Source organism: Cotesia typhae, unplaced genomic scaffold, assembly GCF_013202065.1.
Source record: "Cotesia typhae breed Kobodo isofemale line unplaced genomic scaffold, CoteBio_Ctyphae scaffold_152, whole genome shotgun sequence".
Classification (NCBI taxonomy): Eukaryota; Metazoa; Arthropoda; class Insecta; order Hymenoptera; family Braconidae; genus Cotesia; species Cotesia typhae.
This window is the reverse complement of record NW_027423776.1, coordinates 11,758,542-11,780,866: the sequence shown is the minus strand read 5'-3', so window position 1 is coordinate 11,780,866 and position 22,325 is coordinate 11,758,542. Positions and strand designations below refer to the sequence as shown.

The 22,325-nt window shown below is 27.5% G+C and overlaps 1 protein-coding gene across 2 annotated transcripts in view; it reads left to right on the top strand.

Moving 5' to 3' along the window:
• Positions 1-53: 53 nt before the first annotated feature.
• The window catches only part of Dop2r (dopamine D2-like receptor), a 69,512-nt gene continuing 47,240 nt past the window's right edge, over positions 54-22,325 (top strand). For both annotated transcript variants that reach the window (XM_074255900.1, XM_074255899.1), the window contains exons 1-2: positions 54-724; positions 4,530-5,612. In XM_074255900.1, the coding sequence (XP_074112001.1) occupies positions 4,773-5,612 (840 nt within the window). In that variant the 5' untranslated portion in view covers positions 54-724; positions 4,530-4,772. The remainder of the gene's footprint in view (positions 725-4,529; positions 5,613-22,325) is intronic.

The window sequence follows — 22,325 nt, the reverse complement described above, 5'->3', positions numbered from 1 at the left end:
AAGATTGTCGATTATGGTCAATCGAAGTTGATAGTTGCTTCGGGCAAATCTCGGAGTGGAGAAACATTAAACAAGTTCTTTTTATCTTTTACTTTCTATCTTACACCATTGGACTGAATGTTACCAGTTGAATTGTTGATCTGTTCACTTATGTATGCTACTGTACACCTCAACTTTAAATTACCTTATTAAAAGTGACTATCAGTGACTAAAGACTAAACACGGTTGTTATTATCAAGTGTGTGCTGGGGGTGTGTCGATAAATAATTATTATAAATTTAAATATATCTTGGGTATGAATAGATAAAAATATGATGATTACCGCAATATTGTTCAAGATCTAAAGCTCTGACAGTATGATAGTAATAGTAATATAAAGGTGTAAGGGTATATATAAAAGTATAAAAAGTATAAAAAGTATAAAAAGTATAAAAAGTGGTTATACATATAAAGATATAAAGATGCAGTGTGATGGGTGACGCCTCGAGCACTATTGAAATTTTATGACGAGACGAAAAAGAAAAAAAAAAAAAATTAAAAAAATGACAACGCAAGCTCTAAGCGCAAGAAATGTAACAAGTTACTGGTTTATAGGCGTCATCCTAGTGTGACTCCTCGTCAGATCAGGATCGCACAGGATAAATTATTAATAACTTGATTTACTTTTTATTATTTTATTATTTATCGTTACTAAAGACTTTAAACTCAACACTCACCATCACTGGTAATTATTATTTGTTTTTTTTTATATCTAACAGAAAATTTATTTCAATTATTTAAATGCTAATGATAAAATAATAAATTTAAAAAGTAATTTATTTAATTTTATGTTATTTTGAGATTTTATAAATGATAATTTAAAAATAATAAAAATGAGAATTCTCTTGGTGGAATATTTAAATTGTAAAATGACTTGCGGCTTAACTCTATCGGTGCTCAATCTGTAGAAGAAAGAAAAAATATTATTTAATTTAAATTTACTTTTTAAGACGTCAGTGAGAGTTTAACTAAAATAGATAATAATAATTTTTTTGTACTTATTGATAGAAATTTATTAAAAAGTTTCAGAGAATTAATTTATTGCATCGAGCCAATATTAAAAATCTACAATTACTAATTTGCTCAACTACCGTCTTGAAATTTATATATTTATTATTTTTCAATATCGGTATACTCTTTCAATAAAAAAAATTTTTTTAAATTAATAAAATAAGAATAACAATAATAATAATCTGAAATGAAACAACAGAGCTGAGTTGGAGTCACTTAGTCGTTAATTATCTTCACTTGAGTGATTTTATTGATTCAAATTAAACTCCCTCTCCTTTTCACTGAGAACCTTTTCACTCAGTTTAATATTAAGGTTGCTATAGCCCATGTACATGTATATAACACTGTTCCAGTGTTATGTATCATTATATAAGAGCGTGTTGTTAAACAGACGAAGCACACTCGCTGACAAGCCCCTAATACTCATTTTAAATATCATCTTGAGTTTGTCGTTGATTTTTTTTAATTCTTATTTTTTATTATTATTTATGTTGATTCCCTAGTAAGTTTCACATTTTTATCTCAATTATTAATATTCTTAACTCGACAATGTATCAAATAAATAAATTATTTAATTATGTCTATTCAAGATTACAATAAATAAAACATTAATTTTAATTTTAATAAAGCCCAGTTCTTAAGGTATAATCATTTTTTTTTTTTTTTTTTTTTTTTTTTTTATTTTCAAGGACTTTATTAATATGATTAGAATCTTGCCGTTTACTTAAGAGAATAATACAAAAAGCTCTTAGTAGAACAATAAGACGGAAAGTGCTTTAAAATGAATAAAAAAATAATTTCAACTTCCAGTAGATTAAATATTAAATAATTACATTTTCATACTCAATGTAATTTTTCTAAATTCTTCTGTGACATGAAATAAAAAAAAATAATTATTTCGTGAGTTGTAGTATAAAACATTTTTATCAACTAAAGAAAAAAAAAAAATTATATTAGTCATCAGTATAATTAAATAAATACATAAAGATATTTATATTTATATTGATATTGATTTTGATATTGATATTGATATTTATATTGATAGAGAGCGAGAGAGCGAGAGAGCGAGAGAGCGAGAGAGAGAGAGAGAGAGAGAGAGAGAGATTGATTGATTGATTGATTAATGATTTATTCATGCCAAGGCACAGGCCAGATGGCAATATTAAATACAAAATATTTACATAAAATATAAAATATAGTAAAGTATGTATATGTAAGTACAAAAACTTAATCTAATCTAATTAGAAATATATCAAATAAAAATAATATAATAGATAAAAATAAAAATAATGTAATTGATTCAACAATAATTTTATATTAAAGCTTTAACTACTCAATTTTTAAAGTCTTATTAAAGTTTTTGATTGCCAGTTTTTGACTTCTAACTTAATTATCTAAATTTAGCAAATAATCAAACAATTTATTTTTAAACACTTCACTACTACTCGAGTTTACAATATCTTCAGATCGATCTTCCCATTAGCGGATAAGGGTTACCACTAACTAAAGTTAAAAACTGAGTTAAGTGACCAATAACACTATTTATGTTTAAACTGAGTATATTTAATGGTGGAGCTAAGTTATCAGGAGAATTATTTGTTGAATTATCTAAGCATTAATCAAGTTTCATAAGATCAGATTCACAATTTATAACTAGTCTCTCTCAAGAGAGAGAGAGAGAGAGAGAGAGAGAGAGAGAGAGAGAGAGAGAGAGAGAGAGAGAGAGAGAGAGAGAGAGAGAGAGAAGTGATGGTTGTAGAATGAAGTTGGGTAATAAAAAGTTCCGTTAAAAGAGAAAATAGTAGTATTATTAGCATCAAGTACATTATAGCTTTTTGGTGTACATCCACGGTAATATCTGAAACAAATTGAAATAGTAAATTTTTTATGCGATGGAATTAAAGTTGTACCTCGAATCTCGAAATCGAACGTACTGACTAAAGAAAGATACATCATTTATTATTTATTAGTTTTATAAATTTTATTTATTTAATCGAAATAGAGAGTTTAATTTTTACAATATTATCGAGTTTTTATAATTATAATAAAGATGTTAAGTATTATTAATTATTTGTTTTTAAAAATAAACATGAATATATAATTTGATGGAGTAAGGGCAAAGGTATTCAGAGCAAAGGTTTAGCGAGGGAGGGTGGGAGTGAGAAGGACACTGTTAGGCAAACTGGTTAGGATTCTCAGAACGAAAGAATGTCGTTCTAGTAAAATACCTGGTCTAGTGGGTCTCTGTTATCAAAGGAGCGTAATATCACACGGACGGTAGCATCAGCTGAAAGTACATCAAAGGGGTAAATAAAAATTAAAAAACCTTCTCTCACTTTTTTATTATTATTTCCACTTGTCACCGTATAATATATAAAAAGTCCAAGGAAAATTTTACTCACCACTTTAACAGACTTTTAATCAATCACGTTTTATAATTTATACTTATTATTACTATTATTTTTTTTTTTTTCATCACCGAGACACAAATTTTATTTACACTAGAGCGTTATTAATATTCCGTGAACGTATGTTGAATATCCAGTGTATATACAGTAAAAAGTATATGTATAGTATACCTTTGAATTGAATTTCAGTTGTTGAAAACGGTTTGTTGGGTCTCTGGTTAAATTTTTCATTTTGGATGGAATATAAAAAATCTAAATAAGATAGAAAGACGTCGTCAAATAAAATACCATTACATGTATGTCTGTGTTTATCATTTGTAAAACAAAACTATATAACGAATATTATTTTAGATATATAGAAAAAAATAAATAAAATGAAAAAATTTATCAATTATAAATATAATAAATATTTGTGAATAAAAGAGAAAACATAAATATAAATATATACACCACATATCTTCTTGGTATTATATTTTGTTTTGAAGAAAGAAAAAAAAAATTAATAAAATAAAAAGGTAACATTTTAATTCCGTAATAGGAAAATAATGTCGTTGTGCATGTCTATTTTTCAGTTTTCGGTACACGTTTCAAAATATATTAGAAAAAAAAAAAAAAAAAAAAAAAAAAAAAAAAAAAAAAAAAAAAAAACGGTATCGAGTTGCCGAAAGAGTGTGTATAAAATATAAATATATATGAAAAGCACAGTAGATTGTAGAAATAATATTTGCTCTCAAGAGAGTACTTACTGAAAGCCGAAAGTCATGATAATAAGACACTGGTAACTACAACCTACAGTCACGATAACAAACAAAAGCACTTAAATAAGTGAGGATATTTAAAAATTTTATGCAACAAACTGTATTCATAAAATTCCATCATTTATATTATTTACGGATTTTATTATTTATTATTTATTATTTATATATTATTTACAGTATTTTTATGCTATTCATGATATAAATGGGAAAATCTTTCGAAAATGAGGATATTTTTTATATAGATAAAATATTAAAAAAAAAAAATGATAAAGATGTTGTTTTGTAGAGCTACTGATAAATGTTCTCTCTTAAGTTACAGATACCCTCGGCAGTCGACACTTTCCAGCTGGATATCAATCGCCAAAATACCGGATCAGATAGGATAATAAATAAAATAAAATTATTATGATAAAAATGAAGAGTCGAGATGGTAAATTTTGGGCAAAGCCTTCGAAAATTTCGTGATTGAAATAAATGATAAATTATAGTTAAATACAAATAAAAAAATCAATTGGTATGATTGGTAGTCTTAGAAAAAGGCTTAATTAATGAAGATATGGGAAGACGCTTAGCCAAAAGTTATTCAATGACAGATGGGGGGAAGATATCTTACGAGGAGCTAGAGAATCCGTACCCCGACAATCCGATAGTAGACTTATCGGCGACTACTCCTTCAAGTGGACTCCCAGAGCTGCTGACCACCGGAGCTGGTGAGTTTACCCAGAATAAAGTGTATGGAGAAGAAAATGTAGGAAGTGGATTATCTGGGATTGAATTTGGAATCGGAATCGGATGGAGCAATGATTCTGGATTAATAACCTCGACAACCACCAATAATATTATAATAAATGGGAGTAAAATAAACGGCGGAGCTGGTGAAAATGGAGGTGGCGGAGAGAGTGGAAGTAATTTAAGTAACTCGATAACGGATAACTACACCTCAATATCCGATCTGTTTGTATTCAGCGATCTAAATGACTATATAAACAGGTTGAATTACAGTGGGTTTGGGAATATTAGCAGTTACTACGAGGGAGGTGTCGTTGCCGGTCTTAATTTGACTGGTACAGTTAACGCCAGTTGTCTATCTCTATCAACTTTGTCATCTCTCTCGTCAATAAATCAAACAATCGGGGTAATACCGGGTGGAAGTGTTGTCTCTGTGGGTGGTCAGTGCAGTGGTGCTTCTGAAGATGAAGAGTCCGATGTTAATAATTGGTGGGCTTTGATACTCGTTATCGTACCTTGTCTCACTTTATTCGGGAATGTACTCGTAATACTCGCCGTATTTAGAGAACGCACTTTACAAACAGTTACCAATTACTTTATTGTTAGTCTAGCTCTCGCTGATTTACTTGTTGCGGTTGTGGTAATGCCTTTCGCAGTTTACGTTTTGGTGAGTATTATTTATATATAAATCTTTTGCCTCTAGGCTCATCATATTTCCCTTTAAATTTTTATTTTTTATAAAATATTTATCCAGAGATAAAATTATTTATAAATATAATGTTACTGTTGGGAATATGCTTTGAGTTCTCACAAATCGGGTGTATTTTATAGTTGCCTAGATATTTGATGATATACCAACAGTGTAGAATAATTTACAAAACTTGCTCTCATTGCTTTTCATATCATTCAAAAATTTATTTTTTTTCCAATTAAATGACGTTCTATTTTTTTTTTTTTTTTTTTTTTTTATTTTTAAGTGTATTACAAAATGCCAAAAGCAAATTCATTTCAGAGTACACGATTATTAATTTTTTTGACGTTAAATTTTTAATGAAAAAAAAAAAAAAAAAAAAAAAAACACTCTTTGGAGGGATTCAATTAAATAGGGAAAGGATCAATGAAAAATTAAACAATTCATTGAATAATAACGTGTAGACAGAATTTTTTTTTTTTTTTGAATTTAAAATGATTGTTGTTATTTTTAACCAAAGTAAAACGAAGACGGTGCGAAAATAAAAGAGAAAGAGAAAGAAAATGAAATAAAGTTGGCGTGATCACGAGCAATTTAAGGCTGGGGGCTTGTTGAGGCGACCCCTGCCAACAGGGTGGAATAACACGGGTGATCGTGGAGCAAGGTCTATGTTAATAACACAGATCATTTGATCGCATGCATTTAGATTACTTATAGGATGTTGTGAACCACTGTTTTCATTCGACAGGAGCCTCTTTACTTATATTATATAGCCCGCAGCAACCAAACTGTACTAAACGTTTTATGAATATTAATCCTCTAATAAAGTATATAATATATATAACCAAGTAGATTATTATTATTATTTATTTCTTTATTGTTTTCTTTTTTTTTTTTTTTTTTTTTTTTTTTTCAACCAATGATAATGATATTGCTATTGCTATGAATAGTGATTAGTCTAATAAATTTGTTTGACCTTAAAATCAAACGTCCTTGATTTAATGGGTAACTTCCCTCTACGTACTCAAGAAATAATAAATTTAATTGGAATAATTAAAAATTTGAATAAATAAATTTATAAATACGTTTGTTGAGCACGCAGATAAATAACAAAGTTCAATTAATTGGAATTATTTCGTGAATAGGTATTCATATATTTACATTCGTTACATAACATCATTGTACTGTATTGATATTAATTTGTATTCGTCGGTTTTCCAGCCACTTAAACCCTCATTACACTAAAAAATTTTTTTCTTCCTCGATATTACAACTATTATTAAAATCAAAATAAATTAATTCACTCGAGTTTTATATTATTATTTAAATTTTACATAACCATTCAACATCAAAAATACTTTTATGCTTCCTCTCCTGCAGTATATCAAATTATTATATCATATCGATTTGTATATTTTACTATAATATAAACTTACACATACAATACACACTTTAACGATAACGTTATCACACACATAATTTATAACAATCCAGTTAAAATGGCCATCCATAAAATTTAAACTCATCGAGACTAATAAAATTATTATGTAAATAATTGATTGATATCATATTATTCTCTGTTTTTATTCACTCGACTTTGTCTTTTATATATACGTAATACGTAATATATGTCAATAGAAAAATTAAATCTATCGTTTAACAAAAAATAAATCTTAAATGGGTAAATATTAAGACAGTTGAAAAAAAAAAATTTTTTTATTTAGGTTGTGGTCCTTGACTCATGTTTATCCGTCCTCGAGAAGAATTCCGTAATCACGAAGCCTCAAAAGCTTAACACGCACGTACAAGCCATAACTCCAAGGTGTCTCTATTCTCGTATCTGTCAGGATAATAGTTTTTAAGACGTATCTAAAAAGTGAAAAAAATGAAAAACGTGTATACGAGAAAAATAATATTATTCAGCGGCACTTTGCGTCATCAAATAACTCGTTTGTTATTATTATTATTATTATTATTATTATTATTATTATTATTATTATTATTATTATTATTATTATTATTATTATTATTATTATTATTATTATTATTATTATTATTATTATTATTATTATTATTATTATTATTATTATTATTATTATTATTATTATTATTATTATTATTAATACTATTATTGTTTACAATTCAAGAGGTTACGATATGTCAAATCAATTAAACATTTATCAATGGCATCAATAATTGAGTTTATTGACAGGGATAACAACCCACCGTGACAATGACGCTATTATTTAAGTTTTAATTAATATCAACGTTTGAATATAGTAGTGCATGTATTAATAATAAAAATTATTTATTAATTTATTTAGTTAATTATTTTTTTATGAAATACAATATTTTAGATGATTAAAATTTATATTTTTTAAAATTACGCGCAATAAAACCGTTTAGTATGACAGAGATTTAGTTTTACAACCAAAAAAATGATATACATATAAAATGATATACATATAAAATATAAAAAAATAAATAAAGATAGGAATATAGACTAGCGTAAAGTAATAAAGAGTTAGTGTTCATCTTTTCAGTTGGTCTTTAACTCATGTAAACTTTGTAAATACACACACTAGACGTCTGTTCAACCCGGATAGGGATTAAATGTGTAAAGAATAGAGTCACTTGGGCGTTGTGGGATTAATGGTGTCAATGAATCAAGAGTCTAAAAACTACTACAAAGTTTAAATACGTTTTCAGTTAGTTCTATATCTTTATTATCTATTAAAAAGTTCATTTAACCCTTTGTTTAGTTTATATTGTTATTATAAAAAAAAAAAATAATAATTTCATTTAATACCGTTAAAGATAGGGGTTATAGAAATAAATCACTTTAGTTTAATTTTTTAGCAAACTAGTTTGTTAATGTAAAAAAATTTTACTAAAAGGTGTTTATTTAGAGTTATTTATCTTATGAAATTAGTAAAATTAATTTTATTAAAGATAGACAATAGACATTAAATCTCTGAGGGGTACAGGAAGGAGGACAGGAAGAGCTTTCCTGATCAACCGTTGTTTCCGAAATTAATTTACGGAATATCCCATGCAGTCAAGTGGATAATAGTGGTCATAATTCCTTGATAGTATAGATATGTATGTAGTTGTAGCCGAAAAGCATCAGAAGTGACGGATTCCGGTAGTGATATGAGAAACCAAGAAGAGTAAGGGTAAGGGTAAAGGTTTTTTTTTTTTTTTTTTTCTTCTTTCTTACAACATTTAACCTCGTGTGACACTCTGACGTGGTTTGTAGAAGCACACTATCGTCTTATTCGTGCATCGACTGACTCTCTGTATGCTAGCAAATGACCTTAGCTCTTGTCTCCTTGACCCAATAACCATACTTGAAGAATTAACATCCTTTTTTTTATATTCAATATTATTATTATTATTATTATTATTTATTTAATATGTTTATATTTATATTATTATAATGATGTAGATATTTGGATACCAATGTAGATAATATAGCTACATCTTTTCCGAGACGTTAAATAAGTGTTAAATAGTGTCTTTTGAAGGATGTGTGTGCGCTTATGTATGTGGATGATGGGTCGGAAAATTTTAATTGAATTCCCTTGGGCGTTCCGAACATTAGTAGCTGGTGCTTTTGAAACACCAAGCTGGAGCTTAATCATGATCGTCAGAGAAACTCTTGAAATATCATTTGACGAAACATGTGAAACATCCAAAAGCAATGTTACGAACGTAATCCACGAATTGATATTCTCTTCTCACTTTATATCCAGCTCACTTATTATTTTTCTTTTTTTTTATATTTCAGTTCCCTAGTTATTCCTCGGTTATTTCTGCTTATAAATTTTATCAACTTAAAAAACCAACATTCTTGATAAATTTACTAAATTTCGATGTTTTTTTTTTTTTTTTTTTTTTTTTTTTTCCGCCAGTAGCATTTTTTAGAAAATTCTTTTAATTTTAAAACAACAATAACTGTTGGGAACCGCAAAAATAAAATTAATTGAAGAGAAAAATTTATACATTAAGAAATTATAATTGATTAAAAATAATGAAACTCTTTATAGAATTTTTATTTTAAATTAAATGAATGTTTTAATCAGTGTGGATTTATGATAACTATAAATGAATGTATTGAGGATTTTATCTGTAGGAGGATATACTGGGTGATTTTAGCCGGTATAACAGAAAATGATTACCTTTGATCTACGTAGGTTTTCACTCGGAAACAACACCCATAGATTTAAAACCCAGTAACGCAGCGAGAATGGTCCGGGTATCAATCAGCAGCCTCTACCCGTCACCTTCTACCCTCTACCCTCTACCCGTCAACCCACCATCCAACAGCCGTGTGACATTATCCAACTAATGAATCTCCAATCACGAGATAGGTGCTGATATAAACCGTACAGCTGCCATCAGCTGTAGACCGCGGATACATGGATTCAGAAATATATATGTTTGTTACTATCATTTATATTCTATCGCATAATAAATAATGTTATATGTAAGGTATGATACACACATATTACATTTAAATATTATTTGTAGACATTGCAGAATACTGTGCACTGTTGTATTTTGTAGGAGGAGGTAGAAAATGAATTTAAACTGATACATCAGCTTATCGTACCCAGTAACATCAAAATTCAACTCTTCAAACTCCATACTCCATATTACGCTTTGTTAATTCGGATTTCAGTGTTAAATTATTACTCTCATAGGAAATAATTTTTTTTTTTTTTTTTTTTTTTTTTTCACAAAATGATATGCTATTTAAAAATATTTTTAAAACTAATTATTCCTCATGGGCTGATGGCTCATCATCCAAAAAAATAAATAAAAATAATTTAAGTGAAAAGACTCTTGTAATATATTATTGTAATACCAACTATCAGGAGCATAATTACGTACTTCTTTTGAAAATGTCAAGATAAAAAACTAATAGAGCTCTTGTTCTCCCTCTTGTTCTTGTCCTGAAGCTCAAGTTCTCCTTTATCCCTTTTTTACTTCTATCTTTTACTTTCGTTGTCCTTCTTTTCTATTTCCAGTTAAAATAATGAGGGTTGTAAAGTTGTACCATTAGACTGTACTTAAAGTCAACCCAAAGTGCAAGATTCAAAGACCCAGTGTCATTTTATTTTCCAATCTTTTTACTTTTATACTTTTTTTATAAATTTTATTTTGGTCCTTTCTGGTCTCTACTTACTACTTCACGTACTACTTTACTCAGTTCACAACCGAGACATCAGGAGCCTCATTTGTAAGGCTTGTTCACCTCTTTTTCCCAATTCGCTGAATCGTATTTTATTCTTCTTCCAGTTTCGCTACTGCTTCCAGTTTCACTTGTAATTTAACCTTTCTCTTTACAACCCTCTATTCTCTTTAATTATCTATCGTTTCAAAATCTTTCACTACCACTTGTCCAAATTTTAAAACATTTTCTCTTTTGTTTTTACCACGATAAAAAATATTAAATAAATTACTGATCTGTAAAAAAATACCAACAATAAATAATATAGTTTTTTTTATATGTAGCGGCAAGAACTTTACTATCACTTCGGGTGATTTAATAAAAATTGTAATCAGGAAAAAAATTATGATCTTCGCGAAATATGGTTATGGATGGACGAAAAAAAAAAAAAAAATTATTAGAGAAAAGCGATAGATTGAATCGACAACTGAATTCTGTTTTTTAGTAGGTCCTTATTAATATTAGCTTTTATTTTTTTAATAACTGAGAATTCTAAAATAAAAAAAGACAGCCAGACAATCTTGGAGTTTCATCTCTCACTTAAAAACTCAAAATTATATTATTTCATTTTATTTTATTTATTTTATTCGTCAGGTCAGCAGAAGTGTCACTGAAAAAAAATTAAATAGATTTACAAAAAAAAAAAAAAAAAAAAAAAAAAATAAATAAATAAATAAATAAAAGAAGAAACGAATCGGTAAAAATAAAATAAATTTGAGAGAAACTTTAAAATAATATTTTTTCCCTCGGCTATTGTGCATTATCGGCACATTCATTCGGATTATTTTTTTTTTTTTTTTTTCCATAAAACCTTCAAATAATAATTATAATAAGTTTAACGCTCTTTATCGACGTAGATCTCAAACTAATGGCTTACAATTCATATATACATTTATATATTTCATTGTTCCATTTTTATCACAGTTTAGTTTAAAATTTTTTATATTTTCAGCATAGTCAGCAACTGCAAAACTGTGTACGATGATTTTTATGCTAGTTTTTTTTTTTTCTCTTTACCTTTTGTACTGACCAAAGCCACGGCCAGACGTGTTGGGATAAAAAAACTAAAAAAATTTTTCATACAATTGAGACAAATCAACCGCAACATTCAGCTATTATTCGCATGCAATTTTTTTTTTTTCAGTCTTAATTTCTGAAAAAATTTTTTCAATGAGTTTCTATCGAAATATGTTAAATAAAAAGTATAAATTATAATAAGAAAGACTGCAATTTTTTCGGAACAAATAATTTATAAATTTAAAATTTGCATCAGACGTTGCAATATATATAAATAATATTTTAGTTATAGTAAAATTAAAAATAAAAAAATGATGAATTGAAATTTTATTTATTAGCAGTACTAGTAGAAGGTATAGAGTCAAAAAAAAAGGCCACATGGGAAATCGAGAGCTGAATAATGATAATAATACTAGATAAATAATAATAGAGGTGGTTGAGATGATTTAATATCGAGTCATGACAAAAGAGTTTCGCGTATATTCTATATTGTATGTATTGTCCCTGATACATATATACAGTAAATTCTTTTTTTGCTAAAATATCCAATATATACTTTAGTTAAAGAAAACCGGATAGTAGAAAAAGTTTAAGAGAATAAATGAAAAAGAAAAATATAAAAAGACGATAAATTAACTTTGTACAGAGGACATATTATACTGTTATTTATACATATATTTTGAAGCCTAAAAATTACCTTTTTCTATTCACTATTTATTTTATGAAATATTTATCTTTAACACTATTGAATTTAATAATAATAATAATAATAGTGTAAGAGAATATGATGTAGATAAGAGAACAAATGTAATTATTATTATTATTATTATTATTATTCGGTCATGTAAAGCGATATCGCAATATTCCAGATATTCTCGAGGTAATTAGTTGAGACAATGTTTGTTCATGATCAATTATAATGACAAATTATAGTTTTAAATTCTTAGGTTATTAATTATGAGGTGATGAAAGCTATTATAATTTAAATAATAATATGAATGATTCGTAGTTATAAAAATGGTGGATTTTATTCAGTATCAACAGGTAGAATGGGGTACATCGATAAAAGCCACGTATGTATACACCCATTTAGTAGTCTTATTAATAATAATAAATAATGAAAAATAGCCTCAAGTATTATCAAGTTTATGTTTTTGAGTCTTGAAGATGTTTAAAGTTGTTGCTTGATGTTTTATATTTTGATCAAAGAGAGAAATAGCTTGAGGTGCAGAGTCACTGTAAACTTTTTAAAAGGTTTTTTGCATAATACTCAGTCGATGTAATGCCAAAGATGAAATAAATTTTTCCATAACATGCACCAGTTGGCTTAAAGTTTAAAGTTGATTTAAAAAAAAAAAAAAAATATGTGAATAAGGGATGGGTTATGGATAAGGATAACTATAAAGATAAAAAATATATAGTAGAGATGCAGATAAATAATCCTCAGAAGACTAGACTAGACGTCTTTATAAGAGGTAAGGCTCGAGGAAATCGAGCCGCTCAATCTCCGGTAAAATGAAAAAAGTTGGCTTTGAGAAAACCATTTTACCGCATCAATGAGTCTCTACTAAAGCTGTCTGATGATCATCAGTTGAAAATACTTTCTCCTGTTGTACATCATAATCATGAAAAAACTCTAAAAATATATATTATAATAATTAATCCGTAGATAAGGCAATATCACTATATCCATGTGGTATTAAAATATATTATACAGTGCATTATATTATAGTGTGAGTTTTAAGAGTATCCAGACTAAGTGGATAGAGTCTTAGAGCAGTCAGACGCAAGAGGGAACTTTACTCTTGAGAGAATTAATTACTATTACTTGAGGGAATGAAATACAGTTAAATTGAAATTGCTTTTATTTCAATTAAATTACTTGTTTCATTGATTCTATTGTAATTATATATATATATATATATATATTTTATATAAAATAATCTATTTAACTTATACTTTTATTATTATTTATAGTTTTAAGTGAAATAAAATAATACTTTCAAAAAGTGATCAAAGATCAAAGGTTTATTCTTATGATAAAGTATATTTTATAAATTAATGTCCTCGTGTATACCAGAGTTATTTAGATCACTGAATAAAACAAAAAAATGATAATTGATAATGATATATGTTAACTTAAAGATTGATGGTATAAAAGTTAAGGATACAAGTCAACTAGTAAAGTTAATATTTAATGAAAAGTTTTCCAATATTATCGGTATACATATATAGATGAAAAATTTATAAAATTGCTGAGATAGCCTTTTTAAAAGTTTTTTCAGCCCTGCTCTCCTTTATTTTAGATCAATACCACCCAACTATTTCATATTTAATTTATTACATACCGACAAAAAAGTTTAAATTAATTCTGATAAAAGAGAAAATAAAAAATTTTTCATTTTTTATATAAATCGGTGCGATTAAATCTTTTAAATTGTCAAAGAGGTGACGGTTATAAATAAATGTCGTTTAATTTACTGACAAAATTAATTTTTTTTTTGTTTTTATCTCTTGATAATTAATGACTTAGTAATTATTTATCGGTCTATTTAATTTCGAGTGACACTCCACCTTGTGTCTTGCATTGATTTATATGATTTATACAATGAGGTTAAAGTGAAGAGAAAAAAAAGTTTGATATACGTATATATATATATATATATATATATATATATATATATATATATATATATATATATATATATATATATATATATATATACCGTGATACTAGAGATAAAAGATTGTGTGTTTAAGTGTGTATAAGAAGTTGTTGAACCGAACTGAATGATCGAAGTAACAGAAAAGCAAAAAGAAGAAAGAGAAAATAAATAGTTTGAGGAGAAAGCATAGAGCGAGAGAACGTAAATTGAAAAAGTCTGAGGGTTTTCAAAAGTAACATTGACTTATTCACTCGTCTGATGCCATTGAAATATATTTTAGTGTAGGTAAACACATATAATAAAATTGCTGACGTCAATTCAGATCCATTTGATATCGTGGTTTCCTAATCTATTAAAATTTTTATTCTCAAAAATATTATTTCATAGAGAATGTTCATAGGGAATGAAAAAAATAAATCTGGGTCACTATTATCGTAATAATAATAAGTGTCCAAGTCAAAGTGTCGGACAGTCTAGTCCAATTTCGGTGGCTTGGATTTACCGGATCGGGGATAGGCGAAACAAGTCGCGGAAAACCCTTTTCCTTCTAATATCTTCTAGACTCCATCCAGTGGTATAATCGTTGAGATAAGAATGTGAGTGTTAATCGCATTCTCGTGGGTCTTCTTTCGTAGGAAACTTTTCGTAGAAACGTGGTAAAATAGGGAAGGAGCTGAGAAAGGGGCTGGTGAAAAAGAGTTGATCCGGATAACTATCGGGACTATCGTTTTTTTTTTTTTTTTTCCTATTCTCGTAAAGACACTCCTTCAGGGATTTAAAGATAACACTAAAACTTCCACCACAAGGTTCTATGCTACTCACGAAGAAAATAAGGATTACTGATTATTACTAGAGTTTACTTGTAAACTACTTATGCTGAGTGATAAGAATCAATTATTTTTTTACCTTTTTTTTAACAAATCCTTTTAATAAATTTTTAATAAAAATAAAATTAATTACTAGGTTTTTCAATTATCGAAAATAGTATTATTGAATAATAAAAATTTTATTTTCATTTTTTTTTTTTTTTTTTTGCGAATAAATAACATAAAAATTGGATCAATATTTACGTTAGCGACTATTGATAAAATATTTTTCATTGTTAGTTTATTACTAAATAAATATTTGATAAAAAAGTAGCGATCAATAAAATAAAAAAAAAATTATTTAAACATATTGTATAAACAATGGTGAATAAAACGTTTAAAAAATTAAAAATCGACAAGTATGTTTGTTGTCAGTGAGAGGTAAAAATAAATTAGTATAGAATCATCAGAGGAAATTGTTTCACCATATGGATATATATATATATATATATATATATATATATATATATATATATATATATATATATATATATATATATATATATATGGAATCGGTAGGCACAGCGTCGGCGTACTGTCAGCATTGAAAGCCAGTAAAAATGTGGAGATATTATTTCACGTTCGATAGACGACTATGAGCTATCGAATATATGTATATCGTATAGTATACACCGGTCGGTCGACGGAACGTTCGGAAAAGCTCGTTGGCACATAAAATACCAGGGCGATGAAGCGTAACAACGACGAATGTCCATCTCACACCCGCTGACCCGTGTCATTTTGTCTCAACTTTTTATATGCCTCTATTTTATATAACAATAAATAATAAACAATAATTTTATTAGTTATCTTCACTCGGCTGGATATTATTACTAATTTTTATATAAAATTTAGAGACAACATATTAAATACATTATATTTTGATTTCTTTCTACCAACTACCATCATGAATATATAATTAAATTTAAATTAGTTTTGGTATTACATATATAACAACATGAGTTGAGTACAGCCCCAACAATTATCTCGATATTACATTATTTTACATCTTAATATACGATAAAAATGAAATTGCTTTTGTCTGGACAAATTTTTTTCTATATTAATGATAAAAAAAAAAAAAAAAAAAAAAAAAAAGGTTGAATACTCTTGAACGATTTCTCGTAATATTTTTTCTCGGCGTCTGTAAGTACTTACGACCTTTACTTTACTTCAGTTCACTGTCAATGGGAATATATCTTGCTTGACTGATTTTCCGAGACGGTAACCACAAAAAAAAAAAGCTCAAAGATTTCTCTTGATAAACATTTAAACACCGAGCAATAAAATATCCGTAAAGTTATTATTGTTGGGTTTATGAAAGAGAGAGAGAGAGAGAGAGAGAGAGAGAGAGAGAGAGAGAGAGCAAATAACAAAGCTTTTTATAGATGAAACTTAATATTTTTTTTACCGAAATCGGTATTTTTATTTAAAAAAATTGAAATTGAAAAAAACAAACAAGATTTAATTGTTCATCAGTGATGAGTGATGAGTGATGAGTGATGAGTGATGTGTATTGAATTTTTGTGATAGCTGAAACAAGTTATCTGGAAATGAATATTGTTGGAAAAGGGTTTTGTATCTCCGGTCGCATATGACATATAACTCACAAGTCCACATATGATCAAGCACCCAGCTAGTATCACCAGTGGGGAGTAAAATATCCAGCTAAAAATCGTCAATTAAGACTTTGAGTGTCAAATTTTTAGTAATATAAGGCATGTGCTCACTTAGTATTTTTTTTTTATTTTTTTATTTTGTCAGTTCTTATTCGCAATTACTCTGACAGCTATGCAGATGTTAAAGCCTATACTCTCTTAATTACTATTTTTTTAAATTCTCTGTTCCTCTATACTAGCTTTCATTTTTTACTTTTTTCTTCAGACACTTCCATTAAAACTTTGCTTTGTTTTCATTTCACACAGCCGAGTCCAAGTGACGGAATTTATAGCCGACGGCTGTATTTATTTTTTATTTCCACGGTGTCGTATTTTTTTCTTTTCTTTTCTTTTATTTTATTTTTATTTACTGTTATTGGAACCTTTTTACATTTTTATAAATATTAAACCTACAAGTTTAAAAAATCATCAATCAAGTCCAAAAATAAAAAGGCAAACAATAAATAAAATTCTGAATATTAAGTAACAACTTTTAACTTGATACACGATGGATGTGTAAATGTGTATTATTATTGATTTAAATAGAAAATTTGTAAAGTATATTGAGTAGAGTAAGAGAAGCGTAAATTGAGATAGGATTGTCAAAAATATTTAGGGTGAAAAGATTATCGACTTTGTAGCTTATAAAACTCGAGTTAATACGAAAAGCTCTGTGCCGACTTATCTCTATTTGCCATTCTCTCTCTTTCAGAATGGAATTTTCTTACCATTTCACACATACACACATAAAAGTACACATACATTTTAAATATAGGGTGCATGTTTATAGGTAAATACAAATAAGAATTTTAAATGGGTGAGATGAGAAAGAAGTAGTTGACACTCGAAATCGTCTTAGCATTGGCACTCAACTTCCGCTTGCTCTATTTATGACGAAAGATGTTGACAAGTTGTGTGCCTCACTCAGGTGTCGACTTTTGAATACCTCTCAATATTATTATATTATGTATGCACTTGACTCATACTTGTACTTATTTATTTATTTATTTACAATAACTTTAACCTTTTATCCATTCACATTTATACATACTACTATCTTTTAATTATTAATATCATTACCAACTTTTTATTTTTTAACGCTTTACAGAAATAAATATACTCATATTTTATTGTATAATATTTTAATTAAAGTTTCTTTATTTTATCAAAGGTTTATTTATTTTTTACTGATTTATTTTGAACAGCATATAGTTGAACAGATATTTCATTGAAATTTCAATTATTTACATACACATTAATATATAAGAAGATATATATATATATATATATATATATATATATATATATATTTTTTTTTATTTTTTTTTTTTCTAAAAAAATATAGTAGTTTGAATAGTAATCAAGGGTATTCAATAAACTTTTTTTTTTTTTTAGTGAATGAAAGAAGCTCTGTACTAAATCATGATATATTATTTGTACGGAATAGTAAGATGGAGAGGTAAGCTCAAAACGACGATTGAATCCGAGTTCCGAATGCTCAAATAGGCGGCCTCTATTTTTTTTTTTTTTTTTCTATTTATTTTCTTCCTATATATCTATTACGTCACGTTATCGACAGACACATAAATACATTTATATATAAATTTACAAATAGACATAATATGTTTTCCGAGGTTGCATTACGCCTGTAAATTCACTCCTGGCTGGCGATCAATTTGACCTGTGATAACTATATATGTTCATTTATATTCTCATACGACACTGATTTTTTTTTTTTTTTTTTTTTTTTTTTTTTCCCCAATTAATACAATAAATTCTATTTATGTCTCTGTAAATATCAGTAGAACAGTCGATTGAAAGTTTAAATGTCAAAAAAAAAAAAAAAAAAAAATGACAAAGATACTGAAAGTATTAATAGAATATAAAATGTAAAAGGTATGAAGATTTAAAAGATAATTTAATGGAGAATATTTACAAGAATATCGATGTAGTATAGTATACATATAGGTAGTATATAGTTATAGCCAAAAGACTCTTGACCGTCAGATCCAGAAATTCTCAATTGAGAACACTTATGCAGATTAATATAGAGCCTGTTTGATTAATCGGAAACCAGCGGGCGTTTGCATATCAAGTATTGATGGGGGTGAGGTGCCCGAGGCCGAGAGACCAAGAGGTCGGAGGGAGCCAAAGAGAGAGATGGACAGAGATAAAGAGCTCGGGACTGGGAAGAGGAAGGATTCAACGCTCATCGGGATATAGGATGAATGTAGACAGAATAGGATACGATAGAATAGGATGAGCTCCTAGTGGCAGTGCTACCGATGATATTAGTGATAGAACTGATAGAACTGAGTGCTATCCGCGACCACCACAGGATACGAGCTTCGTTTTCACTCACAGAATATTCAACACACCCGGTTGATGAATTTCGGTAACGAGTTGACCAGTTGAATCAGTTGGACTTAGAGAAACGGGAGGAACAGTTAGAACAGTTAGAACAGTTAGAACAGTTTGAACAGTTCGAATAGGTGGAACAGTAATAGGCTCGTTATTACTACTGTACATCCCAGCCCGGATTAACAGTTGTTGGTCATCCGTATTATTCTCTACATTATATTATAGTATCTCATTAATTAATCATCCCTTTTATTAAAAGTTTTTTTTAGGGTTTTATTTCATTCATACTCATTGTTTTACTTAAAATTCAATGCATAATCATGTTATAAATATTTAAGTCGATTTTTAGTACTTGAGGCTGATATTTCATAAAAAAATATTATTACTATATCTATTATAATTATAAAAAAATTTTATTATTCGAAAACAATAGACGTACCATAACAAAATATCTGATTGTTTTGTTTTAATTAAATTAATCAACACCTAGGTATTACGTTCTGTATATTATATGTATACAAATATTAATAATAAATTAAATTTAGCATTACCAACAAATACGTTAATTTAATATTCTAGTGACAACGCCGTTATAGCATTTAATTATTTGCTGAGTAAATAATTTTAATAAAACAGAGAATCAATTAATATTTAAATCTGTGAATGTAACGAGAGAAAAAAAAAATAAATAAATAAAAACATTTTCTGCATATGTCTGATGAATAAAATTTTTTATTTATTTCGTCGTACAGTTTGTTTCAGGTTTAATCTAAATACGAGTAACGAAAAAGAAACGAGAAAGTATTGAAAAACACATTAATTCCAGTTTCACTAATTTTAATAATTGTCTGTAAATAAAAAAAACCTCGCTACTCTTGTTTTATTTAATTTGTACCAGATTGTTTTTTTTTTTTTTTTTTTTTTTATTTGTTTTAAATTTTAGTTTAAAATGCAAATATTTTATTTGACGTACAAGAAAATGAAAAAAAAAAAAAATCCCAAACATTGTATTTAATAATTTTCAGCCCTTACACACAGATGCTTTAAATATTTAAATATTTAATTTTTTATATAATTTAATGACAAAGAGATATATCGTGTATGTAAAGCTGCATAATAATAAAATAGATCTATCCAGTATAATTTATTTGTTTAAAAAATAAATGTGATACGGATAAATGTGTACAGATGCTTCTGAAAATTTAAAATCTCTATTGTAAATTGTAGCGGTAAAGCTGATGTCGAGTACGTAAGAATTCAGGTCATTTTATTATTGTCAACCTGCTGTTTAGTTTCATTATGCAGGATAAATAATAAAAATATACATCATTTATTTTTTCCTTTTCCTGTTACGTGAATGAATAAACATCCCTATTGTATTTCACTCGATTATTTTTCTTTTATCACTCTCAGCATTCAAGTCTCTTATATTATATATTAAATAGTTTTCCGAGGCCGGAAATAGAAAAAAAAAAAAAAAAACCTAAATAAAAGATATAATAAATAGTAAGGTTTATTTTTTTAAATAAAAAATGATTGGTATAATTTATAAATCTGTCAATTAATAAAATTACGTTTCTACAAAAGAATAAAAAATATTTCAATGAAAGATTTAATTGATTTAATTGAATAAAAAAGTAATTAAAGTATTATATTAAAGAAAGTAATAACTTTATCGTAAAGCTTAACTGTAAGCTCTTCTCAACACTTGCAGCAATATTCATAAAACGTAGCAACCATATTATTGAGCGTGTACAATGTATATAGATATATAAATTCATTTTCTCAGAAGGTAAGTTAAATTTAGCAAAGCCGCATCTGGAGTATTGCTTCAGTATTTTCACTATCATGAGATAAACGATCACCCGAGATTTCAATCGCGTAATATAAACCTCTTAAATAACTTTTAAATCCCGCGCCACGTCTGCTACAATATTTTCCTTCTTCACACGGAAGAAAACGAAAAATGTGTTGTTTTTATTTATCTTTTTTTCTTTGTTTATTTTCTTATGCAATGTAAATGGTTGTAACTTTTTTAAAATAACTTTTATATTCGTATCAGCAGCTATATGTCCCTCCATTACCACCTACTCTACGGCATTATGCTGAAGCCATCACAAAGTTGCACTTTCATCGGAGTTACCAAGACAAAAACAAACCCACCAAAAGTTATTTTAGTTATTTTTCTTGAGGTACGCTTTTTAAGAATAAAACTTTTTAGTTCAATACTTTTAAATGCATCAACAAAATTTTAGTTATAGTTTTTATTCCTTTTGTTTTACCGAGTTAAACACACACACTAATAAACTTTGTGAAAAATTAAAAAAAAGTTTATAGGCAATCTCAATCTGAATTTGAATTTGAATTTGAATTTGAATCAGAATCAGAATCAGAATCAAAAATCTAGAATAAACCGGCTTTTATTTTAAATTCACCAGAAAAATCAAGTAAAATTTAACCGAGAACGGATCAAAACTCGATTATCCGGGGTTTTTCTCGAGTCTCACGTGAGAAACTGGTGACGCTTCTGATGCAAAAGCCCTGACTATACGCTTTCGTCAGAGCCCAAAAAAGATCCATTTTCCTTTATCCTTTAAAAACAAAACCCTTTGTTTACTTTATTTTATTTACTCAATTAACAGCTTGGCCGCTTCTTTTTTTATCTTATTATTTTATTATTACTTGACCTTTTACTAAATTCAATTATTTACTTTTACGTACCATCAAATTTATTATTTTATCACTAAGGTATTGTTATTTTCATTATCAATTATTATTAAAATGTAAATCATAAAAATTTCAAACAACCCGATTATTGATAGTTGAATTGTACACTCGGAGTAACAATAATTATTCCGAGAATGATCTGTGTGTGTGCGTGTATG